The sequence below is a fragment of the Calliopsis andreniformis genome, chromosome 10 (assembly GCF_051401765.1).
Source record: "Calliopsis andreniformis isolate RMS-2024a chromosome 10, iyCalAndr_principal, whole genome shotgun sequence".
Classification (NCBI taxonomy): Eukaryota; Metazoa; Arthropoda; class Insecta; order Hymenoptera; family Andrenidae; genus Calliopsis; species Calliopsis andreniformis.
The window spans coordinates 17,355,853-17,381,755 of NC_135071.1; the positions used below are offsets into that span (position 1 = coordinate 17,355,853).

Sequence of the window (25,903 nt, forward strand, 5' to 3'; positions counted from 1 at the left end):
TAAAGTAATTACAATGTAAAAATATTATAATGTGCTGGATTTAAATACAAATTCGCAGAGTAAATGCCAATAGTAATTTGAATAATTCGTTATCATTAGAGTGAAATAGAATGTATCCCTGAAAAGTAAGGCTCCTGCTATGATCTAAATTATGCTCAATATAACGTATAATTTATAGTTAATAGACAATAGTTTACATTTACACCGTACACGATTTCATATTAGATATACTACAAATCTGTTGGAGTAAATATTTAATTCATATTAGAAACTAATACATGCAAATGAAGTTAATTACAATGGTAAATAAAAACAATTTCCACTGTTCGTATCTTACTTCTGCTCAAATATGTTTAGGGTACAGAATGTGTCAGAATTTGGAGCATATAAGTGAATTACGCGTAAATTTTCTATAAAAAAAATATATATATAACAATAGACAATAAAATTATCACGTGTTACGTACAGTAGCGGCCCTAATAACTCTAACTTAACGTTTTACTCGAAATAGAACGTGTTTCGTCTAAGAAACGCTTCGACCAAAAAATAATTTACATTCCCTACACCAATTAAAATATACAATATAAAAGTATGCATACTGCATAGTTTTGAATTTTTGCTGCGTACTTTCTATGCACATCTAAAGGTAATGATGTACGTGAAACGTAGAGAGCAGCTTGTTCAATCTTCTGAAAATCATTGGCGATTGCAACATTTCGCAATTTTTGCATTCACAGAACACCCCACCACGGTATCTGCTCCATGTATTATTTTCATTACTATTTTTACGTTTCTTGATATTTTTATAGAAAATGGAGCATGCACATAAATTACAAACTATAATTAATCGTTAATACAACTGAATTCGGAAGTACCAGAATACGTTTAGTATAAGAAGAATCAAATGGTATATTGTGTCTCAAGATGTGGATATAAAGCATAATTACATATGCCTTTAATATTTCACATTCCATGATTGTATCATTTGAGCGGAAAGCAATCGTTTTTCATCCTAATTATGATAAAATTTAAACAGTAACAGCATAACAATAATGCTGAGGAGTCAATTATATTCATCTTTTTGAATATAAATATTATGTTTCCTTCTTAGCTTCTATTTGCGTTTGTGCAGGCTTGTCTGCTTGTTTATTGATCGTCGGATGATCCTCGTAACTGAAATATAATTAATGAATCGTGTCATAAAATCATGTATCATTTACTTTGTGAGCTTATGGAATTATAAAATGTAATTGTAAAATAATACATACGAAAATAATGCTTTTAAGTCTCCTTTAACCAATGCCAATAATAGAGGAGTGCCCAGGCACGCTGGAACCAAGTACAGTAGAGCCGGTTGCGCATGATTAAACAAATGCATGATCAACATTGTAGCCAACAGTCCCATGAAATATGCGAAAAACGTTGCGTAGAAATAAACGTTCGTTTTCCTGCTTAGACTGTTATCGAATCGCAGTAAAAGTGCAATAAAAATTCCAGGCAAGACAATATCTCCCAAGCCCAACATAGTGAAGTTGTTTGCAGTCAAACCCTTCTCCAACAAGTCTTGAGGAAATACTAACTTAATCGGTACTTCGAATGATTTTGCAACTGTTACCATCACATCTGTACCAAATACCCAGAATGCATCATATAAAAGGAGTCCGCAAAGCAGAATACATCCTGTTACAACGTTATTCAAATGTAACAGCTCTACTCCGTTGATCGCAAATGCAATGCCAAATAAATTATTTGCGATCCAGTGCTGCAAATTGAAACAATATTTCAGGTTAACTGTTGGTAACTAAATTTCAATTTAGAAAAGTCTTATGCTCACCTTTTTTAAAAGATACCATGCTCCAACAAGTGAGCAGCATATTAAACAAACGAAATCATGAAGATTGAATTTGTAATTGATGATATGCTCTGCTTTATCCCCTTCACCTTTGGTGAATTGTATATGATACTGAGTTTTCGGAATTGCAGCAGGTACCAATGATGAAATTAATGGACTACAAATATTTAGCATAATTAGGACATATAATAAATGTTATCATAGTAAAATATCAATGTTTAAGTCACATAAGATTCACTCTTACCTAGTGAGATGACACAAGGCTAATATGCCTAGGAAGAAGAAGTAACTAACTAAGATTAAATTCATATATTCCTTCGCAAATATCTGAAAAATACATAAACTGCTAACATCACTATGTACAAAATGCTAATACTAAAGTACATTTAATAACTAGAGGTATAAATAATCTAAATCTTCAAATAATACAAAGGAAAAACCTCCTCACCTTATATAATACATAAAGACCAAGTAGTACAAAACTGGAAATAAAGGGAAAGATCACTGCTTCCCTACAAGACATTGTATCTGGCTGTTCTCCATTTTCTTTATATTGTTGCTGCAATAAGACAACAATATCAATTTGATATTTGATATTTTTCAGTGAATTCATTAGCTCTACCTCAAATGAGTCTAAATTTCAAATGAAAAATATTCACACTGCTCATACCCTGTCTCTATTCAACTATATTTAACTCCTGATAACTGTGAAAGCAAAGGCAAAACAAAATAAAAATTTTATCAGAGGTCAAGTTCTACAGCATAATGTAAATATAACAGTAAGAGTACAGTAGTTCGTATTTTTTTCCATTTATGAATTCTTTAGACTCTTCTGGGAGATCAGAATTATTATTCTTATTATTTGAATTTCAAAAGCGAAAGTTCTCGAAAGAACATGCGTGAAACATATGTCAAAACTCGTGGATAACCTGCTGCTCCTTATGGTGTTTAACAGCCCGGTAACTGCCGAAGAAAATAGGCAGAATGGCCATTATTATAAGGCTCCCACAAGCGATAGCCATCCCCTCGGGTGTCGAGGGTATTCTTTTTGTCACTGAATCATTGCTGTCCGTCACGTTTTCAGTGAGTTGGGCAACAACTTCGTTTACCTCGCTTGCCATCTTGAATCTGTCGGTTCGACTGTGTGCGATTGCACAAACGACACGACTTCAAAAAGAAATCGTCTTCGAATGCGCAGATTGAAGATGGACAGACCTAACCTCGCTTTCAGATGACAACCATTAACTTGCGATTTCAACCTAGAGTCGTCAGTCATCAGATTTTCTGTGAAGCTTATGTTCTTAATAATAAGTGGTAAAACAGCAATTTCTGAAAGTCCTGAGAAAATTGAAAAGAAAAAAATATATTTTGTTCGTTAACCTAGATTCCTTTCAGATTTCTTGAAATATTTTGAAACTGTTGAAAAGGTACTTCCTATTAAAACGAACCTTAACTTTCTTACACATTCACACGCTCATTTATAGGTGAGCAAATAAACATTTTCACTGGGTTCTGTCAAAATGCGATTTTCCACAGCAATAAAAACTCACCATGGAGATAATGAATCAAAGTTTATAGCCGCATAATAAATATTAAGTATTTAATTGAATGGTGAAAGTACGTGCCATATGTTCCATGGAAGAACGAGAGATGAAAGGATTTCAAAAGTTGCCTGTATGTGTCTTAAAAAATAAATGCGAGGACTTTATTTTGATGCGAAATGAATCTCTTCATGAATTGCATAGGTTAGAATGGAGTTCGGAATTATTTTTGAAAGTATTATGAATTCGAGTGAAATATTATTTTAACAGTATATTGAAATAATAATTTATATCCCTTAATCCTTTGCTTCTTTCAATAGAGTGCAATGGATGGAAAAAGTAAACAGTAGAAGCTTTAAGAATGATATAAATACCTGTGGTGGTATTTAATTTTATGTTCGAAAAGATCAGTATTATTTTCTTAAAACATGGATTCAATTTTTACTGGGCAATGTTTAAGTTTCTACTCCTGAAGGGAGGAAATATTTGAAAATTTCTATGAACAAGTGGCAAGTCAAGAAACCCCTGAAAGGGAGTATTCACTTAAATGCTTTATAAATGTCACATATTCTTTTATTGTATAAGTCTGAACAATGAATGTACATTGTGATACCATGAACGAAAGATTACATCATCGAGGACAAATTGATGTAATAGATATGCCAATGGAATTAACTTGTAATTATAAATACTTTTTTGTTTATGAAGATCAAGTGTCCAAATTTGTTGTGTTAAAGGGCTTACATGGAAATTCAGCAAACGAAGTAGCCATAAAGCTGTTGGACATATTAGCTATCATTGGAGCTCCACAAGTTTTACAAAGCAATAATGGACGTAAGTTTGCTGAACAGGTTGTACAAGAGTTACGCCTTTTATGGAAAGATTTCATTATACTTCATGGAGATATCTCTGAGAACAAAGAAAACAGCAGAGACTTTAAAAGCTTGCTTGAATGTTGGGTACAGAAAAACCCAACAAAGACATGGTATGAAGCTTTAAAACAAGTGCAGATCCTTCAAAATTCAACATTTAGGTGTGACAATGGAAAGATTCCCTATGATATTTTATTCGGACGAAACGTTCACGACGAATTTCAGAAAAATACTAATGCAATTGACACAAAAGAAAATATATGGACAGAAGAAGAATGGATTAATCTTGTATCTAATAAAAACGATATTGCAAAAGAAGAAAGTGAGACTTCCACAGAAAATTTAAATTTCGTAGGAATAGGAGGCACAGATAATGTAAGTATAATATTAACATAAAAATATATATTTCTATTTCATAAATCACTAATCACTATTCTTAAATTTACCAGTCAAGAGATTATGACAGCGACTTTAACGGTATCAAAGAAGAATTTCACAGTGAGACTCCTGGCTTTAACTTCGTTAATGTCAAAAGTGAACCTTTAAACATGCACACAGAAGACTCAATATTCGATAACGAATCAGCAACAGACGATAAAAAGGAATTATCTTCCAATGGTCAAGATCTGAAGTGTAAAATCTGCAGAAAACAATACATGAAACCTGGTCACTTAAAAAACCACATGAGGACTCACATAAAAGGGAAAAAGTTTGAATGCAAACTGTGCAACAAAACGTTTCACGTTCTAAATTTATACGAAAAACATATGCGACAATCTCATAAGCAGAATAAATTATCCAGCATAAACAGGACAAGAAGGAGCAAAGATTCGCAAGAAAAAATAACATCGAACGCAAAAGCTTCTAAATTGAACTGTTCTTTAGATACAAATACCAATGACGCACAGTCCAATGATCCAGAAAGGAAGAAGGCTCCCGCTGAGAATCGCTCGATGAAGCTAAACTGGGACTCGAGTCTGAAGTGTACATACTGTAATCAGAAATTCAACTTCCCCAGTGTCTTAAAAAGACACATGCGATCTCATACGAACGAAAGGCCATACGTCTGCGAAATTTGCAACAAAAGTTTCAAACAACTGGGCCACCTCAGTCAACATTCACTGACCCACAAGGATTATCGATCTTTCCACTGCGCGGTTTGCGGGGTGAAATTTGAATCACTGAGTTCTTTAAAAGTGCACACTCAGTCCCATAAAGAAGATTATATCTCCAAATCGAAGGAAGCTTTCCGCTTATTCGAATGTGATAACTGCAAGAAGGTGTTCACCACCAAGAGCGTTTTGGAGCGTCATATACTCACTCACTCTCACGAGCGCCAGTTCGCGTGCATAATATGCGAGAAACGTTTCAAGCAAGCGGGACACGTGAAGTCCCACATGTTGGTGCACACAGGCGAGCGAAGATTCGAGTGCACGATTTGCAAAAAGAGGTTCAGCCTTTCGAACTCTCTTAAGAAGCATATGTACGTACACAATGGCGAGAAGCCATATCAATGCGACGTGTGTGGGGCCCGATTCCTCGAGAAAAGAAACTTGAATGGGCATCTGATGACTCACACGAACGAGCGTCCCTTCCGCTGCAAAATCTGCGGGAAACGGTATACTTTGGCGGACACTTTGCGCCGTCACGTAAGCGCCGCCCACGAAGATGGGCGTACATATCAATGCGAGATCTGTGCGAAGATGTTCAAGCAACTCGCTCATCTGTCTGTTCATAAAAAGGTGCACAATGACGAGCGACCGTTCCAGTGTCATTTATGCGAGAAGAATTTCAAGCACAAGAATGTTCTCAAATCCCATCTGGCTATTCATGCCAATGTAAGGCCATTCGAATGCGACGAATGTAAAGCTACTTTCGTGAGGAAGACGAACCTGCAGACGCATATTGCGTCTGCTCATATGAACGAAAGGCCGTACGTTTGTACAATCTGCGGGAAACGATTCAAACAGATCAGCCACTTGAATGGTCACGTCGTGGTGCACAGCAATTTAATGCCTTATCAATGTGATTTCTGTGAACGACGATGTAACAGGCTGGATAACTTGAAAAAGCATATGCGTCTTCATACGAAAAACAAAGAATGAATAGTTTAAAGCGAACGTTTCCATCATTGTCGTGTACAATCTTATCGATGTAAAATTGAGATATTTGAAATTGTGTATATTAGCATTACGTATAAGTTTATCTTAGAGATCTATATTTCGTTTTATAGTAATTCTAACTTTTATCGACAGGTGAATTTCGTTTCATGTATAATCATAATCTATACACTTCCGATATTTTTATATTTCTAGCGAAATCTCGTCATTGCTTCATCTTTTCGGAGCGCAAAGTAAAACGATCCTGATATATTCTAAAGAAATTAGGATCGTATTCAGAGATTAGAGTCTCATAAGAATGCAACTAGAAATTTCAATGCATTTCCTGTTGTATTTTTACCGTAAGATAAAGTCTATCATAAACTAACACCTGAAATACTTCGTTTGTACAGACATAGAAGACACATTTCTAATTTGAAATCAAGCTTTTTCAAAGCTTATACATGTAAATTAATTTAAATTTATGGTAGATACATCATTGTCTTAGTTTCTAAATAAAGACTGTCAAACAGAACTCCTGTTTACGAATTTATTATGTAAACGTTCTTGTCTTAATCTGTTGATATTTTTAAACGATATGTCACAAATACACGAAGTAGCATAATAATAGTTGTTATCAACGCTAAAGGGGACAAAGTTATTGTTTGTGTACTAATGTAGATAAGTCCTGATATGGCATCGATTACACCTTTAAAAAAACCCGTGACCGCAGCGCTTGGTTTGTCAGTCTCCTATCGCTGCTGTGGACCATGGGGTACAATAGGGGGTTGAAATTCGGCACAGCTTTCACTGTGCTGACAGTTCTAGTCGCAATTTATTATAGGAACTCGGAGAACGTTCTCCAAAAACGTTTGCAGACCCTGATCTACGGGCTGGAGAGACTCGAAAACAAGCACGTCATCACGTCGAGGCCGAAAGTTGCAATAGGTTATGGCGTGTGCACTGACGTTTACGTAAACGCCGAACAGTTGCTCAAATACACTGAGGACGTCGGTCGACCGGAGCATTTCGACGAAATTAACACTGAATTAGAGTTGCTGAAGAGTTTTGCTTATTACTTCCGTCATGGAGCTGCTGCAGAGTAAGAAATCGTTCTAAGTTTTACAGTTTCCACTAGACTATGGGCCTTCATTCATTCATGAAAAGTATAAACACAAAAATACACAGGTTCAACAAGAGTAGAGTACACGTTACAAACAAATTTGTATTTACTTTCCAATTTTTTAATGTCTATGAAAATTTGAATTTGTATGATCCACAGTCTAGTTTTCATTATTGAACCTTGCAGGTGTGAGTTCTTTTGAAAGAAATTTCACACGGTTCCTTTTTTGCAGAAGATACATGCCAAATCGAACGTTATTCGATGAGCTTGTTACCAGGGCTCGTTCATTCCCTACATCCTATTCTACTATTGGTGGTAATGCAGCTGTCATGGCACTACGATTTGCAAGAGAGGGATGCGAAGTAACATTGGCTGCAAAACTGACCAAATCTCTGCATCAGATGATACCACAAGTTATCAAGATAGTGGGAGGGGAAGTGAAACGAGATGATGTTCACTTAGTTATGGAATATAAACATGGAGATGTTTGGGGACCATATTCCAGTGCCAGGGCAAATAGGTAGAATAAAAATTGTCAGTAATACTGTTCAAAAAAATGACATACTAATAATTAAATTTCTCAAATGATTTCTTAGATATATAGTTCACAATGATGCCAACAATCCTATGATCAGTTCTCTGGATGCATTTGATAAGCTTTTATCTACATACGAACCTAATTTGTTTGTTGTCAGTGGTTTACAAATGATGGATAATTATCCATTCCCCAATGGTAAGTAGAATTACGCTTTCAATTGGCTCTAACAATCTAAAACTAATATATATCCATTATACTGCAGGTGAGAGGCATAAGCTTCTACTTAAAGTGAAGAAACAAATGATAGAGCGATCAGAGTCGACAAAAATTCATTTTGAAATGGCCTCGATCGTAGAAGACAAATTTCTCTTCGAGCTCTGCGACTCAGTCATCCCGTTTGCGGATAGTTTAGGCATGAACGAGCAAGAAATAGCGAATCTACACAATGCTATGTATTACGGGAACATTTCTTTAGTAGCAAACTCAACTCCACGCATCGCGACAGTTTTAGATCAAATGCGAACGTTATTTAAGCTAATTCGTATGAAAAGCAAGTCCATCGCGAATTCTCGAGAGCTGACAAGAATTCACGTGCATACATTAGCGTACCAAGCTATATTTACAGTGAAAGGTTCCATGTGGAAAAATACGATGGCTGCAGCAGCCAAGGCATCACTGACCGCTCATAGACACGTATGCGCAACGAGTCACGTAAGTAGACATAAAGAGCATTACAAAAGAAATGATTTAACACGTATATGAACTTAAAAAATATTTCAGGTTGACGTCAGGAAAGCAGCTCTGATCTTAGACGACAGTTTTTCAACGTCTATAATCGACGGTACTCGAATAGCGTTGGATATTGATAGACCAGTTTCCTGTTGGGATGAAATACTCAAAGTAGGAATCGAAAACATTCCTATTCAAGTGTGTGTCGCACCAGTATTAGTTTGCACAGAAGCAGCTCAAACCGCTGGTGGCGGAGATAATATTTCAAGCGCGGGGCTCGTGTTACAGATCTAAACTTTAAATGTCTCACTGAGTAGTTCAATGACCCTGAGTTGTTTCCTTCACGCAACTATTGCATTTCGTCCCTCGTTAAATAAAATTAGAGGGGCTCCATCATGCATATACTCCTGGAAAGTTTAAATTACAGTTCATTCCATTTAGATATCATTCCAGCAATGCGCGTAAATCATGTATAACGAAATGTTTATGAAAGTTTCCGTTGTTTTTAATACAAAGACACTCCTTGATGTACTCCACTGTTGGAGTATGTTAAAAACTGGGCTTGGTGTTAGCATAAATGCCAATGCTAATCATTTTTTAACAATTGACGTACACCTACGTGTAGACAAATGAATACAAAAATTGATAGAATGTACTATGAACATTGAACGAAAGAAAATGAACTTGATCCAGCTACTTTATGTCTTTATGTGTATTAAAAAGACAGATATTGTATGGACTAAGCGGAATGGATCCTATAGTGCAGGGAATTTTATTTAAAACTGAATGCCATAAGTAATGTTTGATAAGAGTTAGATTTTTCAAAAGAGAATACCTCACAGCATTGCGAGTTGTTTAAGCGAATAAGAGCTGAAAGTAACCGGATCACGTATGATCTCTATGTATTCTGTACATATAAACTTAAAGTCACTCTTACACGATTGTTCCATTCTAGTGTAGAAAACTAGAATTTGCTATTGAAAATACCTGTTGTTAAATCATTGAATGAATCGAAAATGTTACGACAATACTGCATGAAAATAAAAGCATATTACTTATGCTTAATATATAATTTATGCTATACACAATGCCATGCGATATTGTAACATAAACTTTCCTGTTTCATATCATATATATGTATAGGGTCAAAGCAATGTGATATAGAGATTTAAAAATCTATCAAACAATTTTCACACGGGAAAAATAACGTTTGAAAAACGAAAACAAATAAAAGCATATTTGAACAATATAAAAAAATTGTTTGTTCCCTCTGTTTATCCTCCAATTTCATACATCGATTCGTAGCATTTCATTTTATTAATGGGATATTATTGACGAATAAAACGTACATCGGAAATTTGTTAAAACATTGCATTAATCATAGTACTAACAATGAAATTCAATGTAAATATATTTCGAGAATTGAAAAAGCTCTTCTGTATTCTAAATTACAGCGCTTAGATTATAATATCCTCGGGTATAATGCATGTCTATTGACTGCCAGACTTCAATGGAAATTAACTTTCAGTTTATGCAGATGGACATGCACGAACGATAAAAAATATGTAATTATGTTGTCTTGCGATATTCAAATTCTTGCACATTTAAATCATCATCGATTAAAGTCATGTGAAAACCGTGTATTCGATCAAAAGTAGTAAACATTTCATGAAACATTTACTATTCTCCATTTAAAATACCAGTTTACATAATTACACAATTCCAGTTCAATGCGGGTACCACATGAATTGTACATTTGAAAAAGATATACTCGTCGGTTCGTGACGGATGAACGTTTGCAATGACTCTCTCAGAGGAAAAAAAGTGAACAAACGGTCGAACGACTTCAGATGGTTTACACATCATGAAACCTTATCGAAAGAGAAAACACGATTCTACGTGTGCAAGTTAAAAAGTTTTAAAGGATCGTATCCCCTTCGTCAATGCCTAACATTTTCAAATCGTCTGGTCCAGGCTGAGTGTCCGCCTCACTTTCCGCCTGTGTAATTTCTGGCGGCGGTTGATCCATGTATTCTGGTCCGTAACCAACGCAACCCAACATACTATACATAGACGAATACATAATATTAGTCTCTTGTTGGCTCTGCTGCTTCGTCTCTGTCTCTTCCTTAGGGAAAATAATGTTCAGAGCCTCTTGCAAATCCTCAGGCAAGGGAATGCTTGGATCGGTTCGTTTCTCAGTGGGCTCTGGTATCTCAGAAATATCCTGCGTCGCGCCTTCCACAGTTGGCAACGGAGGTGGCGGTGGGTTCTGATGATTCTGGACGAAGGCAGGAACAGCGGGTATTTGGGGCGGAGGATTCGTCATGAATGGAGGATGGCTTTGCACTGGCGGTCGCACTGGTGGAAATCGTGGCTGAGTCTGAACGAACGGTGGTGGATTTGATATGAATGGCGGAGGCGGTCTGTTCGTAGCGAACTGTGGCCTACTTTGTACTGTCTGTTGCTGCTGTGACGCAGCAGTGAAGGATGGAGGAGGTCTGTTCAAGGGTGGAGGAGGATGGGAAGGCAAAGGTAACTTCGATATACTCTGCGTTTCTTTCTGCTGCTCCATCATCGGTTCCTCTATCACTGTTTCCTCGGACTGATCCTCGATTTCCATATCGACTACCTGCTGAGTTGGCTTAGCCTCGTTCAACACTGGCGGCGGAGGAGCTACCAATATCTTCATCGGCTGATTCTTGCTATTTTGATTCAGTGGAGTGCTAACACTATTAGCGCTGGTGGTGGTGTTATTGTTGTTATTACCGAGATTGACAGGGGTAGCAAGCTTCGTAATATGTACAACCCCTGGAGGGTTAATAATCTCATTGGGAACCTTTGGCGTATCCTCGAATTTACTTTGCTGGTAGGGAAGAGGTGTGATGTCTTTTTCAGGTAATTTTGGCTCCTCAGTTTTCTTCTTGAAAATTGGTAATCGTCCAATGAAGGGAAGCTTGCCTTTGGACACTTGAGGCGCTGATTTTTTCGTCTGCACGCCACCCTTCTTGGACTTCGACGCAGACTCATTAGTCTTCTTCTCGAATTTGGATTCGTCGTTAGACGAATTGTCATCTCTCCTGTCTTTGCCGTATTTATCGTAACTCCTCTTTGGACTGTCGCGCCAACTTCTCTCGCGACGCGGAGAATCGTTGCTGTCTCGTTTCCTCCTGTCCTCGTAGTAATCCCTATCCCTGTCCCTATCCCTATCACGATCCCTGTCCCTATCACGATCCCTGTCACGCCCACGTCTCCTGTCGTATCTGCTGCTGTAACGATCGTACTTATCTTCTCGTCTATCGTACTTTCTGTCTCGATCGTCCTTGTACCTGTCACTTTCTCGATCTCTCTCGTCTTCCTTCTCCATGGACTTGCTCTCAGGAGGCTTCACCGTCATGTTCACTTGCTGTTTCGTCCAGAATCCCATGTGAGGCTTGGGCATCTCCTCAGGCTTCGGTAACTCGATCGGTTTATTGGCTATGGCCTGCGGTTTCTCCTCTTCTTTCTTTATCCAGAATGGCTTCGGCGGCTCCTTGGGTCCCCAAGCCTCTAAGTTTTCCGACTTCAATTTAGTCGAGAACGAAGCTTGCTCCTGTTCCTCTTCTTCCTCTTCCTCCACAGCCTTTTCTTGACTTAATCTCCTGCTGCCGATGGATTTCATCTCCTCCTCTTGTTTCGCTTTTAACTTGTCCCTGATGGAGTTTAACAACTGTCTGTCGTCGGTTTCCGCGGGTTGTGGCTCTGGAGTCGGAGGATTCATATGCTGAGACATCTTCGACCAGTGGCCTTTTAGTTTCAACCGATGATAGTCGATTTCCTCGTTCAGGATCGCTTGAGTCGATGCCTTCATCTTATTTCTCATGGCTACTCGAATGCTTTTGGACATGTCTTGATCTGAATCAGTGTCGGAATTCTCTGATTCGCTGGAACTGTCGCTGGCGCTGCTTCTGTTCCTCCGTTTCTTCGATTTCTTGGACTTTTTCTTGCTCTTCTTTGACTTCTTTGATTTCGGGGGTGGATCGTCGTCTTTGTGTTTCTGTAACTCCATTTGTATCTGCTTATGCTTCTCCTCGGAGAAGGCTTTCTCACGATCTGCCATCCAGTCGGTTTCCCAGTGTGGATTTTGCTCTACGAAACGCTGTGGAAAAATGTGGAACATCAATTTAGATACAGAATTTCTATTAATAGTATTCTATCAATTTAAGAGTGAAACATACAGCATAATTTTCAGAGTGCTGTTTGGACTTCAGATGCAAACTCGCGCAATGGAGATCACCTATCCAGGAATCGCAAAGCTTGCAGTACCACGCCGTCGCTGCACTGAAGAACTGCAGACCTATAACCAAATAATTCAACTATTAGCATTACTTAAGCTTTGAAAAAATGGTAAACAATTTAAGTTCATAAAGAATGACCTTATATTCTGCCACGATACATTCATGTCACTGAAAAAACAAAAATAATATGTTAAAAGATGCTCAATAAATGGTTGATAACATTATAAATATTCTCTTGCGTAAATCCCACGTTGATCTCTTCTAGAAGAAAAAGGGAAAGGGAGAAAAATCATGCTTTATTTATACAAATTGTGCACAGAAATTGTACAAGTAAAATCAAATGTATAAATGTTACATAAAGCATAATTTATGTGTATATATAAATTTTTACGTACATACTGTAATTGCCCTCCATCAGAAATACCGCGAAAAATGAATATAAACACTACTGTACGTTTCGATACAAATAACAGCCTTTACAGTACGTTTTACAATAATATTTCGACTTATAATAATTTATATTATAAACATGTCGCATATGTAGATGTAACATATATCCTGAATTAAAGTAATCACGAGTGTTTATATCACAGTTTACACATTTCGCATAACTAAATGCGTTATTTGTATTTGTACACGCACCATCATTATGACAACATCGATCTTTATATCAAAGCGTTTTTTTTCACATTCGTCAAAATCTTCTTTCGTTTATCCTTGACCGTGCTAGTCGACCTATGTATAACAGTTCGACGAACAATACACTTACGAAGAAGAATGTTTAAACAGTTCAATTATAGTAAGCTGAGATATCTGAAATGCGCTCGAAAGTGTGCTCCTCGAGTCCATTTTAAAATCCAGTGCATCTTTATGGTGTTTTACATCGTTGCTATAAAATTTGCTGCTAACAACGTGACGTGTGGATAGATATTCTCCGAAAACAATCACTAATGTTCCGCGAAATTACGTAAAAAAGAAGGAGTACGTGAAAGAATTTCCATGAAGTAAGAAAGCCATAGCATGTTTTGAAGAAGAAAATGTCGAGAATATTTTTGCGAACAGTTCAATTCCAAGAATCGACAATTACGTATGTTAACACAGACAAATTTTTGAGCAAACCATAGGCGTAGATCTCTTCAATACATACCGGACACCACAGTGTCTGTGCACAAGCTACGGAATTGTATTCTATTAGTAATTATCCACTGAAATGAACCATACCTTTAATAGGTGTTCTTTTCGTTGGCAGTCCAGGATAATAGGGCACTTCCTTTTCTGTTCCCTCTCCATTCCGCTCATGCCATGGCATATCAACAATCTTCCGTTCCTGTTGTAGGGAATAAAGAATGTTAATCAGTACGCTCGGTACAGACTGTACGAAAATACTGGGTGGTACATTTTTAAGAAACAAATTGTTATGGTACACCAATCAGACTACGTGTACCAAGTACCTGCACGTCGATCAGTTACTGTAATACATATCATCCTTATACAAATATAGTTCAAATTAGAAATTAACAGAATCCGTTTGTTTCTCTCACAATGTAAATCAATAATCAGTTACAATTTTTCTGCGTCCTGTTCTAATGATTACAAACGTTATTTATATAAAAGGATTTTCACAATCGAGAACTTCTAAATTCAATTACTTGAATGTGTTTTATATAAAAATTGGAGAAATTTCACTAGAATTCTACATTATTTACAACGATAGGTGACTTACTAAACAAGCTTCTTTGTGCTCATTGCTATGCAGATGATTCAAATATTCCTTTGCCGTTTTAGGAAATATATCGCAGACTTTACACCAATGCATTTCCGGATCGTAATGCACGAAATTGTACATAGGCTTAGAATCTTCGGGAGACCTTCGTTCTTTCGATTCCCTTTCGATTTTCGATTCCTTGTCAGAATCGGACGCCGAAGATCTATCGGGCGACTCCGATTTTCCTTTTGGAAAATCTTCTTTGGGACTTCTCGAACGTTTATTAATCTCTAGTTTAAACTTGCTTTTAAGATCATCAACGGTTGCTTTATCGCCAATTATTCCAGTAAGCATATCAATAACGTTGTGTATTGACTTCATTTTGTTTTGAATTTCAATCTGTAATCGAAAACATTACGAAAAAGGGATGAAATATCAGAAACGACACATCGGTATAATATTTTATACATCTGCAAATTTACCTGCAACTTTTGGTTCTCTTTTATGATGCGATTGTTCTCTCGCCCACCTTCTTTACCAATTTCATCGCACTGTTGACGTAGAATTTCCAGTTCTCGTTGCAACGTGGCCGATTTTTTAACGTATTCTTCACGTTGTTTAGCCAGCGTCGCTTTTTGCTGTTTTACTTCAGCTGCGATTGCTGCTGGGCATTTAATTCAAATATAATTTTAAAGACAATGCGTGTAATAAACAGCGTGGAATTTATTAGACTCCTACCTCAATTAATTCTATTCAATAAATGGAAGTGTGTAATACGGTATGAAAGAAAGTGAAAACGAACTAAAAGGCATACCCTCTTTTTTGGCATCCTCGGGTCTCCCTAAGGACGATACTAATCCAGACGAACCACTGTCGACTGCCCTCGACGACTCTTGCTGAGAAGTTAACGTAGGAGGTGGTGGAGGTTGATTGTTATACGGTACCTGGTTCCCTTGCCAATTTGGTGGTGGATAGTCCTAACAAAATAAATACACATTTCATTTCGCGTACTCAAACAATACTTCTATCGAACCTTACCTTTATTCGTCCATACTCAAATCAGAACTTTGGATAATACACGGAAGATTCTTGAAGATGAATCATCTGGTCAATTATACTGGTTTCCAATGTCGATGCCAATAAAATAAACAACGCGAGCATTATACTTACGCGGCGATTCGCAATACTCCGCGTTTCAAAACAATAACGTTCATCCTCAAAAATTAATGATACTACCAGATACTATCAAAAACATTTTTGATAGTCGCGTAGATATATTACTCTCACGAATTCATACAGTGGGAATGAACCAAAAGATGTCCGCAGACGATCAAATTTAATTGTATTGCCTTAGTTGCAATACAATTTCGCTCGTAGCAGAATTATTCTCTTACAAAATGCACTCCCTATTTATCAAATAAAATCGTTTCTTATTTTTTATAAGGTACTTACACTGCGGTATCCAGTAGGTTGCTGGTAACTGTAGTCATAGCCTTGCCCATAGTTATAGTTGTAGTTATTATACCCTTGATTGTACGCTGGTATAGGTGGTGGTGGTTGACTGGTGTTTGGAGGAGGGGGTGCCTACAAAATTACGTTAACAATATTAATTTCCACATTAGTACATTATATCTTTCTTCTTATCTTGTTTCAACTGTACCTGGTATTGATTATGCACTGCCGGAACATAACCACTAGAACTGTTTGGATTGGCAGCAGAAGTTTGAGACTGAGCAGCTGCTTGCTGTTTCCAATCTTGCTGAGAACGACTGGATTCTTTTCTTCTTCTGTCCCTAGAACTTGAACGCGATCTCCTATCTCTGGAACGAGATCTGCGATATCTGTTTCTCCTCGGAGATGGAGACCGGTCATACTTTCTAGATCTTCTTCTGTGTGAAGAATCTTCTGAATCTGCGCTAGGACTTCTAGGTCCTTTGCGCCTTGGCTCCTGTTCCATCTTTATATATTCTTAATCTGTAAGATACATTTGTGATGTTAGAAAAAATTCATAAAATAATAATGAAGCCTGCTTCTGCTTGTTTCAATTATTCTCTTTGGAATTTGATTTCAGAGAACTATAGCAACTCTTTTGTAAACTACTACTTATTTTATCTAATTTTTAATATTGCCTAGATTAATTTGAGACAATCATACCTGACAAAATTATGAATTGTTCAAAAGATTTCAATGTTTCGAGTGTTTAACAAAACTAATATTACGATGTTAACTCGGCTAAATATACTAAGAACATCCTGTATATTTCAAACGTAAAACTGCACAATGTAGCGACAGTAGTAATAATATTTTGCGTCCAATCAACATTAAGATCAATCAAGTCTTTTTTTATCTACTAAGTTTCAATCCTTATGCATCACGAGAAATAGGAAACACAATGTTAAATGTCGCATTGCAGCCATTACTATTTTGCCGATAACACGTCGATGTCGTTGCACGACGTTTTTAGAACGTGATTACAAAGTATTTACCTTCGTCAACGATTACCTCGCAATTGCAATATTCTTTCCTCAGTAAGTACTAACGCGGAACAACGAAAGCAATGTATTTCAAGCCGCTTGAAATTCATTAATTCCACTCGCTATAGTGCAAGTCGCACAAAAACGAAGGGAAGAAGCCAACCTATGCCTGCGAATGAAGCGCATAGAAGCAAGATATTAGACGAACGAACTCGAAACGACTAAACGCTCCTCCCTTTTCAGCCCCAGACAAACAACTGCAGCGACGAAATTTACTAGACCTTAGTAATTAGATAATAGGGTTACTAGAGTGTCGCTAGATTCCATATAAAGGAAATTTCCATGAAATTCAAAATATTTTAATTTCAATATTTAAATGTAGCCTAATAATTTGATTCTTTGATTCTTTGATGGTGGATCAATCATAGATCATTCGTTTGGGTCCAGCATGAGATCCATGAGATCCAAACACACACCAAGTTGACGATTTACACGTAGTCAATTATAATTGGTCAATATATTGATTCTTGTTTCACATATTTTTCAAAATCTAATTTGTATAATATTGCACGAAATGTATTAAATGTAAGTGCAAATTATAAATTTTTATGCAAGAAACATAAACTGATATTTATTAGGTATACGTATAATAATATAATATTACTATAAACGTATATTCCATTCTAATTTTTTAATTACACGTCATACGTTTATACAGCCGATGTGATTTACACAATTTTTTTGTTAATGTGTTGCAGGTTACAGCAGGTTGCAGATCTAGTAACTGAACTTAAGCTGAGTGTATCACTAGTTCGATGTTTGGTTTTCCCCTTTATTTGTGCTCTCCGTTGTCAGTTTCAGTCTGTTGTGCGATTTTACTTATCAAAGATAATTTTAAAAACTAAAACAAAATGGATAAAACACCGATAATGGTTTTGCACGAAATTGCTATAAAAAATTGTACGAGCATGCCTGTTTACTCAGAAATTGGTTCTATACAAGGAACACATCAGAATCAGTTTATTATTGGTGTTAGATGGAAAACATATGCCGTTAAAGGAATAGGAAGCAGTAAAAAAGAAGCAAAACAGAATGCTGCTAAGGAAATGCTATCAACACTGTTCTCTGCAGGAGAAATTACAGAGAAGTCATTGCTATCAGTGTCTAGCAATGCATCAGTCTTCAAAAATGCAGTGAATAAAGCTTCTTCTCCTTCTGTAATAATGAATACTTTTAACAATTTTCTTGAAAACTCTTTTTCATCTACATCTAATTCATCTCTTGCAAGTTCATCTTGTTCATCTCCTATGAATTCATCTTGCTCGTATCAGAACACTTTGAGTGTAGAAAATAAGTTTGTGAATTATGTGGGACCTTTATTGGTAAGCATATAGTTACACAGTAATTATTCAGCAATGTTGAATGTAACCTTTTATTGATGTAATTTTACAGGAGTATTGTGTTTCAAAAAATATACCTACTCCATTGTTTACAGTTGTTAATGTAAGTGGACAGTCTCATGCACCCATGTTCACTATGAATTGTGTCTTAGATAATATATGTGAGGAGGCAACTGCAACAACAAAAAAAGATGCCAAGCAAAAAGTAGCTAAAAAAATGTTGCAACGTTTAACAGGATCTACTGATGTAAACATAAATAAAATGCCACAAGCAATAGACACTTATGTGGATAAATTGAATGTCGAATTAATGAATCTTAGCATTGATGAAGTTGAGCCTAATAATTTTAAAGTAGAGAAAGCCTTGCAAGTTTATAATAAAATCAGTCAGAAGCCTGCTTTTACCAAAACTGACTTACAAGTCAGTGATTATCATGAAGCATTGACTTACTTATTCCACAATATTCCATTAGCTTCAAAAGTGAGTTTGATGGATACATATACAAAAAGAGCATATGAATCAGAAGACATAAAGTATCTAAAAAGTAATATTTATGATGCACTACAAACAAGAGTGGAAAAAATTTGTTTTACATCTAACAACGAAACCCATTTTATAATTGGTCTCAAATTGTCTATTGTGCCACAAATAACTCAAATTGGCATAGGTGGAACAGTGGATCAAGCAGAAAGGCGAGCTTTTTGTAAACTTTTTGAACTCATGTTCCTATACCTTGCAAAACGCAATGAAAATTAAATATATATATAACAATTAAAATAAATATGTACATATATATATATGTTATACATGTTACATATTGTTCTTATGTGATGAATAAAAAGTATATTTATATTGTTAAGTGTTCTAAATATTATTTAAGTCCAAAATATTTACAAAAAGAAAAATATTTCAAGATAATATTGCATCATTTAACGATAATTGCATTCAATTTATTTAAATTTATTATCTTTTACCGCGTCTAGTGACAATAACAAAGTCACTATATAATATATTTATAAATTATATTTAGAATAGATTTTAGAGTAGAATTTATTGTTACTTCGAAAACAAATCAAAAATATGTTGCAGCAAATATAATATTTTACAATAATACTTTATTGTTTTTCAGTTGGTACCCTAAAGCTACTAGACCGAACTGCTTCTGGTCTGTTTGGTTATAAACAAAAGCGGTAAAAGAACGTTCCATAATTCAGAAAAATGAAGAAACGTATTGATGGCCGTCGATTAGCGCAAAATATTGGAGATCAAGTAATTTTACTTGGAACTGTCGGAAAAGTAAGATTTGTATAATTATTTCAAGTACATTATAAAATTTTATGGTTCTAACAATTTTTGGTCACACAATTAGAAAAGTTCAAATGGTAAAAATATAGAGCTACGAACAACTGACGGCGTAGTCGTTAATGTAACTCTACCAGAGCCAATTGATGGCAATGCTGAAGGTTATATAGAAGTGCATGGTACTGTGCATTCAAAATCCACAATGGCTTGCAGTAGTTATATATTATTTCCACCGAGCATGACAGAGAAGTTTGGTGAGTACAGCTTTAGATTATTTATCTACAGTGTAAATTATTTAAGAATATATGCATTATAGATGCTGATCAATATAATGAACTAATGGTCATATTAAACGTTCTTGGACCAAGAAAATGGAGAATATCGGAAAATGATCCAGGATTATAAATCACTATAATCATAAACCCTTTGTAAGAGTACAAGTATTGTTATACATATTTTTTTACTTACAAAATCTTGTTTATAATAAACTTAAGCAATACCAAATTTTATTAAAAGTAAAATTAATTATCCTCTGCTTCTTACATTAAGGAATTCCAAGAGAATGTACAAAATGTTATCCTAAAACTGTAGTAAGTACTGTCAGTGTCATTCAACCATTTTAGAATGTACAGGTTTATTCATGCGATACCCACTCCTATTTTACATGATGCATCTAAGGAGAAGCATCTACAAGTACACGACGTTACTGGACATTCAGAATGTTGCCTGTTCAAAATTAGTAAAAAATTACTTTTCAAGAGTCGAGAAAAGTAAGAATTAATATGAATATTTTCCTTTACCTAAACCAGTGCGTAATATGATCGGCGTGACCGCCATGTCTGCACGTTTGACACCACGTGAACCAATTACTAAATTCTGTTAATTTATTGTCGCATTCCTCGTTCCTACTGACACCAGATGTTGTCATTTGCAATCCGCTTACAGTACCCATGTGCATCAAACAAATTGCGCATCTTGGTAATGGTTTCCGACAATTAGGGCATGAAGACATCTAGACGATGTAAAACACTTCATATAATTTGATCTATGTTAAATCTGTAAACTGAGATCCATTACCTTCAATTTATTGGGTGTACTTCCTAATCTACCAAAAGGTCCCCTTGCTCTACTTAAACCCTGCATAAACGCAGATATGCTTTTCCCACAAAAATTACAGGAAACGTATATTTGTTGCGGAGGTTTCTCGTTTGTTGCAGATCGCATAGCGATATCGAAATGAGCTCTCTGAGTCCACATTTTCCAAGCATTTAAAAGATTCCTGTAACTGTTTTCAATTTCTTTAAGTTATCTGCATTACAATCATTTTTCTATCGATCGCGTCTGATACCTTGTGATCCATAATTGCACTTGATTTTCCTGAAGTAACTTTGGTGTGAATGCTCTGATGGCTATAAGGCTGCAACTTTGCACATCACCGGTAATTTCTAAATATCGATTTAATAATTGTATCCCTTCTAAACTTGCACCTGAAATATAATGACGTTCATAGCTGTAGAGACATACTTAATAAATACGTGTAACTAAATAAAGAAAAATCAACCTGATAAAAGGAAACCAGATAGATTTCCCTCATCTGTCAATTTTTGTGTTAATTTCCTTAAATATTCGCTCAACTTATTGTCTGATAAAAACATTAGGGCGAAAGCTACTCTATCCTCGACTGCCATGCCGTTCTCATTCTGCAAAAACACATCATGATTATTGTCAGTTATCGTAAAGAACGTATTCACTTACGTCTACTTACTAAAACATTTTCATAAGAATCATCTGCTGTCAAGAAGGCAAAAGTTGCTCTCAAATAAGGATCAGAAATTTGGGATCTACATTTCAAGCATGATTCTCTCCATATGCTGTTTCTGTCTTCGGAAAACCCCGATAAAGCCATGGCAACGATATTTAAATTCGCAGACATGGACATTTTACTAGCTCCTCGATTTAAAATTTCTATTGCTTGTCGTAAACATAAATTAAATACTGCTATTGCCGCCGCTCTCGGATATGCTCCTTCCCTTTCTAGTCGTTCCAGCAGTAGATTATCGTAAAAAGTATTTGTATCCTTGTCGTATCTCCAACCACAGAGAAGTAGTCCCTTATCTCTGTCAGAAGATCTGGGAAGGAAAGTATGACTATGAATCTATACGAATTTTAACACGTTGCATCTTTTTTAATACCTGTAAATTTTTGCTGTAAGATTTGATCCTATGTCTGACCAGGGTCGATGAATCAATTCCGATTTTAAAAAACCATTAGTAGATCCTTGTTGACTATCTAATTTTAAAACTGTTCTATATAATATTGAAGATCATTAATTTATTTATTTCCTGTATCTATGAAGTAAAAATATCGTTCATTTACCTTACACCTGGATGTTTAGTGTCTAAACAAAGTATAGTGCTGTCTTCTACTAGGGAGTGACTCAAATACAACCACTGCCACAAATTCTTCAAGGTGTCGTTTTCAGCTAATTCACCATTCTGAGCTAGCTCTGGCTAGAAGGATACATGTAACAGCCTTTGGGTAAATGAAATCATGAATTTTCTCAACTTACAAGCAATCCATATTCTGAAGCTGCGCGTGTTTTGGTTAAAATGGAAATATCATCCAGAGCTTTATAAATACTATCATTACTGCATATGTACTTAAACGATTTAGATGCATGGTTCCATGCAAGATGAGATCGCGTAGACCAGTTTACTGTGATTCTTTCGCAAACCGTGTAATCCGTGAGTCCTTTTAAAACAAAAGGCAGAGATTGAACAGTGTCTAATTGCTCTTGTAAGTGAAGAACATAATCTGATCGAACCTTGTTGAGATATTGCCAGCAATCTGTTCACATGTGTTGGATGCCAGGAAAAACTGACAGGACTATGCCAAGGTGGAGCAACTGTCCTTTCTAAAGCCCCAGGTTCTGTGTCTTCTCCACCCCCAATACCACAATGTTGAATATCGTACAAATGTAATGTCACTGCAATAAAATCATATTCAGGATTAATCCTTGATATGAATTTTAATATAGAATATAGACAAAAGTGATATTTTACCAGAGTCTTTCTGTAAAGCTCCCAAAAGATTGTGTCTGGTTGGGCACCACAAAACTTTTGTAATTTGTCTAGCTTGTGACAAAGTTAAAACTGGTTTCTCAAAGCACCGTGTATCCCAAATTGTTATCTGATTATCAACACTAGAGACTAAGTGGTAACTATTGTATGGATTCACTGATACATTATACACTGCCTTAGTTGCTGCTGCATTTATTACCTTTGCAGAATCTAATAGGAAGTAGATTAATGTACATATGAAAATAAAGAATATGGGATAGCTTTTTATCAATACCTCTGAAGTCAATGATCTTCAATTGCTTATTGTTGGCACCCACTACCATACATTTTTGTTCATGTTTAAACCAAGCAACGGAATGTACAGTTTCAGAAACACTAACTTCTGCTATGGGTCTTGAGGAATCTGCTTGTGCCATATTATGATGATGCACTCTTTCTGAGCCTTGTAAAGCCTTGTTTATATCCCATAATAGTATAGAATGATCTTTGCTATGTTTATCTAATCCAGAGACAATTAAATTTGTATCTATGGGATTCCAAGCAACTGCATTGCACTGTCTTGCATGTTTTGGAACTGTAGTAATTGATAAATGTAAATAATGAGTATAATAATATACGTATTATGATATAATTGTAGATTAAAATAATTTACCTAGTTCTTTACTACTGAGACCCTGAGAATCAAAAATTGTTGGACCAAATGTGGTCAGGACAACCTTCCCATTTGCTTGTCCAACAGCTAATAGAATATCTGGTTCTGGTTGCTGGTATATATCAATGCATTTAACATAATGATGATTTGTATTTGTAGCAAGTAAATGGGCTACTGTAGTATCAGAGATTTTTGTGTCTGTAAAGGACGGAAGTACAATATTATTATTATTTGTAAATGTTTTATTATTTATTAAATATGTTATTATAGAAAATAAATACTCACACAACTGTCTATTATTTTCTTTTATCTGAGTAACTTCGTATAGACAAATCTCTGTACCCCAAGTAATAAATTTGTTTGCATGAATAGGAGACCATTGTACGTCGAGTTTAACACCAGCCATTTTTTGTAATTTATTAAAATCTTGTTAGTTAGATGAAAATAGATCACTCTGTCAATAAATGCCGATACAATAAAAAATAGTACATTATTTCGACGTTATCATTTCAACATCGCAAGCAAGTGACAGTTAACCTCAAGTACGATTTTCCATTCATTACTTTTCATTTAAATTAATCTTATTTACACTATTCATCTTTCTTCGCTGTTAACAATAAGTTACAACAAGTATATACGTTACATGCTAAATTTTTCAGAAAAGACAATATTTCTATTGCGTTCAAGCTTCTGATTAGTCGTGAGTAGATACTGTTCAATTATATATATGTATCACATACAGGGTGTTCAATAATTATCGACCAAGAATTTTTACAGAATCGTAATAAAGTAAAGATTCAAAAGTTTCTTTATTTTATTGCAAATACTAAGTTTTGTACTGTAGATAAAATAATAACACAATATTTTAACACAATTAATAAAAATTCTGTGTAAATTCATTTTGAAATTTGTGGTACATTTGAAATACGTTCAATTATAAAATATAAGGGCCAGTATAATTTTTCTAATTTGTATAAAATAGGTTTTATTAAAAAGTAACTGTAGACACGTGGTTAGATAACAGACGGTAGTGCGCGAAGATTACATAAAATATGGTTCAATTCATGACAGAGCAGAGTGAGTGCGATCAGATACACTGATGATTATACTATGTATAATGACATACAAATTTTTTAGAAGATGAAATACGTTCGAATCCATACGCACTGATAAACCTCTTCTAAATAATTCTTTTATGCTATTAATCTCAATTTGTTAACAATGAACATTTAAAAGGCACAATTAATTTCAATAGTACAAAAATATGAAAACTCAAATGCACAAAGAACGTTACTTATATGTCTAAAAAACTATTACTAACAAGTGTGTCTTCAAACATATATAATAATATTCGATTTTCTTATTACGTTTTTCCATAAATAAATGCACCTCATAGAGGTTCAAGTCTTTTAAAAGTTGATTAATTGTACGCTCAGTCTATGGATGTCTATTAATTCATAGACATAATATTTTGCATGTAAATTGTATTCTTGGTTCGTTGTAGCAACGCAATATGCAGCTCATATAATGGATCGTGCTTTCGATTTCAAATTGTTTAGAATTGTTATTACTTTCAAAGCAAACTCAATGAGCTGTTAAAATCGTATTTAGAAGAGAATTACGTATAATTTACAAGCAATATATTCGAAGATATTTTTTAAGTGTAATACTCAAACTGGACGCAAATAATATATAAAGTAACAATAATTCTTTAATACATAAATTCTTATTACCATTAATATAAGTTATGTTATTATAAAATCTGTAACTTCGTAGACGTATTCTTAATAGAATAGCAAAAGCGAAATTCATTCCTCCTTCTCCACGAAATTAAAATTTGTACAATCTTCCAGGATTGTACAAATAAATATAACTAAGCTATTTGTATTTGCAAATTCAGGATATAAAGCTTTTTTAATACAGAAATAGCAAACTCTATTACGTTTGTACATTGACACATATTGTAAATAACTAAACTTACAAAATACCACAAATAATGAGAAAATTGTGACTTAATCATCAACTGTTTTCATTACTTTACAGTGTTGTGACTGTTTTATCGAGAAGCAATTCAAGCTGTTAATGTTTCATAAACATATGTCCCGTTAAAACAAGAGTGCTGAAATTACTAAAGGTTACAAATAAATGCACGAAGTACATCAATGAAGATACACTGATTTTATTTGTAGATGGAGTCGATTACAAGACTTATTATAATAAATATTATAATAAATATTTTGTAATCTTCTGAGACACTT

At 35.2% G+C, this 25,903-nt stretch overlaps 7 protein-coding genes across 10 annotated transcripts; 4 read left to right on the forward strand and 3 right to left on the reverse strand.

Moving 5' to 3' along the window:
- Nucleotides 1-237: 237 nt before the first annotated feature.
- On the reverse strand, nucleotides 238-3,007 carry LOC143185169 (signal peptide peptidase). The gene is made up of 6 exons (XM_076387929.1): nucleotides 2,782-3,007; nucleotides 2,301-2,411; nucleotides 2,097-2,179; nucleotides 1,835-2,009; nucleotides 1,269-1,762; nucleotides 238-1,173 (listed from the first exon to the last, which is right to left on the reverse strand). Exons 1-6 carry the CDS (start codon nucleotides 2,971-2,973, stop codon nucleotides 1,095-1,097), a joined length of 1,134 nt encoding a protein of 377 aa, XP_076244044.1. The 5' UTR covers nucleotides 2,974-3,007; the 3' UTR covers nucleotides 238-1,094.
- A 415-nt stretch (nucleotides 3,008-3,422) lies between these two features.
- Nucleotides 3,423-6,918, forward strand: LOC143185160 (uncharacterized). Of its 2 annotated transcripts, XM_076387916.1 has the most exons (3): nucleotides 3,423-3,526; nucleotides 4,131-4,640; nucleotides 4,715-6,918. In XM_076387916.1, exons 1-3 carry the CDS (start codon nucleotides 3,461-3,463, stop codon nucleotides 6,368-6,370), a joined length of 2,232 nt encoding a protein of 743 aa, XP_076244031.1. In that variant the 5' UTR covers nucleotides 3,423-3,460; the 3' UTR covers nucleotides 6,371-6,918. The 2 variants fall into 2 exon arrangements, with proteins under 2 accessions (XP_076244031.1, XP_076244030.1); XM_076387915.1 differs by having other exon boundaries at nucleotides 3,425-4,640.
- A 142-nt stretch (nucleotides 6,919-7,060) lies between these two features.
- LOC143185166 (ADP-dependent glucokinase) lies at nucleotides 7,061-9,048 on the forward strand. Its single transcript, XM_076387926.1, has 5 exons — nucleotides 7,061-7,466; nucleotides 7,720-8,007; nucleotides 8,084-8,220; nucleotides 8,288-8,736; nucleotides 8,806-9,048. Exons 1-5 carry the CDS (start codon nucleotides 7,135-7,137, stop codon nucleotides 9,046-9,048), a joined length of 1,449 nt encoding a protein of 482 aa, XP_076244041.1. The 5' UTR covers nucleotides 7,061-7,134.
- A 1,099-nt stretch (nucleotides 9,049-10,147) lies between these two features.
- Nucleotides 10,148-17,399, reverse strand: LOC143185157 (uncharacterized). Of its 2 annotated transcripts, none has more exons than XM_076387894.1 (9): nucleotides 17,223-17,399; nucleotides 16,397-16,710; nucleotides 16,189-16,320; nucleotides 15,551-15,713; nucleotides 15,219-15,397; nucleotides 14,755-15,135; nucleotides 14,253-14,358; nucleotides 12,972-13,090; nucleotides 10,148-12,892 (listed from the first exon to the last, which is right to left on the reverse strand). In XM_076387894.1, the coding sequence occupies exons 2-9, from the start codon at nucleotides 16,691-16,693 to the stop codon at nucleotides 10,673-10,675; spliced, it is 3,597 nt and encodes a 1,198-aa protein (XP_076244009.1). In that variant the 5' UTR covers nucleotides 16,694-16,710; nucleotides 17,223-17,399; the 3' UTR covers nucleotides 10,148-10,672. The 2 variants fall into 2 exon arrangements, with proteins under 2 accessions (XP_076244009.1, XP_076244007.1); XM_076387892.1 differs by having other exon boundaries at nucleotides 15,219-15,400.
- A 601-nt stretch (nucleotides 17,400-18,000) lies between these two features.
- On the forward strand, nucleotides 18,001-19,463 carry LOC143185168 (RISC-loading complex subunit TARBP2-like). The gene is made up of 2 exons (XM_076387928.1): nucleotides 18,001-18,592; nucleotides 18,663-19,463. Exons 1-2 carry the CDS (start codon nucleotides 18,122-18,124, stop codon nucleotides 19,365-19,367), a joined length of 1,176 nt encoding a protein of 391 aa, XP_076244043.1. The 5' UTR covers nucleotides 18,001-18,121; the 3' UTR covers nucleotides 19,368-19,463.
- Nucleotides 19,464-19,654: 191 nt separating this feature from the next.
- LOC143184995 (replication protein A 14 kDa subunit) lies at nucleotides 19,655-20,369 on the forward strand. The gene is made up of 3 exons (XM_076387662.1): nucleotides 19,655-19,907; nucleotides 19,981-20,167; nucleotides 20,230-20,369. The coding sequence occupies exons 1-3, from the start codon at nucleotides 19,830-19,832 to the stop codon at nucleotides 20,316-20,318; spliced, it is 354 nt and encodes a 117-aa protein (XP_076243777.1). The 5' UTR covers nucleotides 19,655-19,829; the 3' UTR covers nucleotides 20,319-20,369.
- On the reverse strand, nucleotides 20,117-24,324 carry Mio (GATOR complex protein mio). 2 transcript variants are annotated; one of them, XM_076387642.1, is made up of 15 exons: nucleotides 23,931-24,324; nucleotides 23,646-23,843; nucleotides 23,268-23,567; nucleotides 22,976-23,203; nucleotides 22,738-22,899; nucleotides 22,483-22,664; nucleotides 22,290-22,423; nucleotides 22,106-22,219; nucleotides 21,679-22,042; nucleotides 21,475-21,613; nucleotides 21,262-21,400; nucleotides 20,991-21,198; nucleotides 20,714-20,925; nucleotides 20,567-20,639; nucleotides 20,117-20,498 (listed from the first exon to the last, which is right to left on the reverse strand). In XM_076387642.1, exons 1-15 carry the CDS (start codon nucleotides 24,049-24,051, stop codon nucleotides 20,493-20,495), a joined length of 2,580 nt encoding a protein of 859 aa, XP_076243757.1. In that variant the 5' UTR covers nucleotides 24,052-24,324; the 3' UTR covers nucleotides 20,117-20,492. The 2 variants fall into 2 exon arrangements, with proteins under 2 accessions (XP_076243757.1, XP_076243756.1); XM_076387641.1 differs by having other exon boundaries at nucleotides 20,117-20,639.
- Nucleotides 24,325-25,903: the final 1,579 nt, after the last annotated feature.

Bases quoted from the DNA above. Each gene is read 5' to 3' on its own strand.
- LOC143185166 (XM_076387926.1), top strand. From the start codon at position 7,135: ATGGGGTACAATAGGGGGTTGAAATTCGGCACAGCTTTCACTGTGCTG. The intron at 8,221-8,287 runs GTAAGTAGAATT...ATTATACTGCAG, and splicing joins TAATTATCCATTCCCCAATG to GTGAGAGGCATAAGCTTCTA. The intron at 8,737-8,805 runs GTAAGTAGACAT...AAAATATTTCAG, and splicing joins ACGTATGCGCAACGAGTCAC to GTTGACGTCAGGAAAGCAGC.
- LOC143185160 (XM_076387915.1), top strand. From the start codon at position 3,987: ATGAATGTACATTGTGATACCATGAACGAAAGATTACATCATCGAGGA. The intron at 4,641-4,714 runs GTAAGTATAATA...TAAATTTACCAG, and splicing joins GAATAGGAGGCACAGATAAT to TCAAGAGATTATGACAGCGA.
- LOC143185169 (XM_076387929.1), bottom strand. From the start codon at position 2,973: ATGGCAAGCGAGGTAAACGAAGTTGTTGCCCAACTCACTGAAAACGTG. The intron at 2,180-2,300 runs GTGAGGAGGTTT...TGTATTTTTCAG, and splicing joins GTCTTTATGTATTATATAAG to ATATTTGCGAAGGAATATAT. The intron at 2,010-2,096 runs GTAAGAGTGAAT...AAATATTTGTAG, and splicing joins GCCTTGTGTCATCTCACTAG to TCCATTAATTTCATCATTGG.
- Mio (XM_076387641.1), bottom strand. From the start codon at position 24,051: ATGGCTGGTGTTAAACTCGACGTACAATGGTCTCCTATTCATGCAAAC. The intron at 23,844-23,930 runs GTGAGTATTTAT...CGTCCTTTACAG, and splicing joins AGAAAATAATAGACAGTTGT to ACACAAAAATCTCTGATACT. The intron at 21,401-21,474 runs GTTGATTTTTCT...ATTATATTTCAG, and splicing joins ATCTGGTTTCCTTTTATCAG to GTGCAAGTTTAGAAGGGATA.
- LOC143185157 (XM_076387892.1), bottom strand. From the start codon at position 16,693: ATGGAACAGGAGCCAAGGCGCAAAGGACCTAGAAGTCCTAGCGCAGAT. The intron at 15,714-16,188 runs GTAAGTACCTTA...TTATTTTGTTAG, and splicing joins AACCTACTGGATACCGCAGT to GACTATCCACCACCAAATTG. The intron at 15,401-15,550 runs GTATGCCTTTTA...TTAAATGCCCAG, and splicing joins CGAGGATGCCAAAAAAGAGG to CAGCAATCGCAGCTGAAGTA.
- LOC143185168 (XM_076387928.1), top strand. From the start codon at position 18,122: ATGGATAAAACACCGATAATGGTTTTGCACGAAATTGCTATAAAAAAT. The intron at 18,593-18,662 runs GTAAGCATATAG...GTAATTTTACAG, and splicing joins ATTATGTGGGACCTTTATTG to GAGTATTGTGTTTCAAAAAA.
- LOC143184995 (XM_076387662.1), top strand. From the start codon at position 19,830: ATGAAGAAACGTATTGATGGCCGTCGATTAGCGCAAAATATTGGAGAT. The intron at 19,908-19,980 runs GTAAGATTTGTA...TCACACAATTAG, and splicing joins TACTTGGAACTGTCGGAAAA to AAAAGTTCAAATGGTAAAAA. The intron at 20,168-20,229 runs GTGAGTACAGCT...TATGCATTATAG, and splicing joins GAGCATGACAGAGAAGTTTG to ATGCTGATCAATATAATGAA.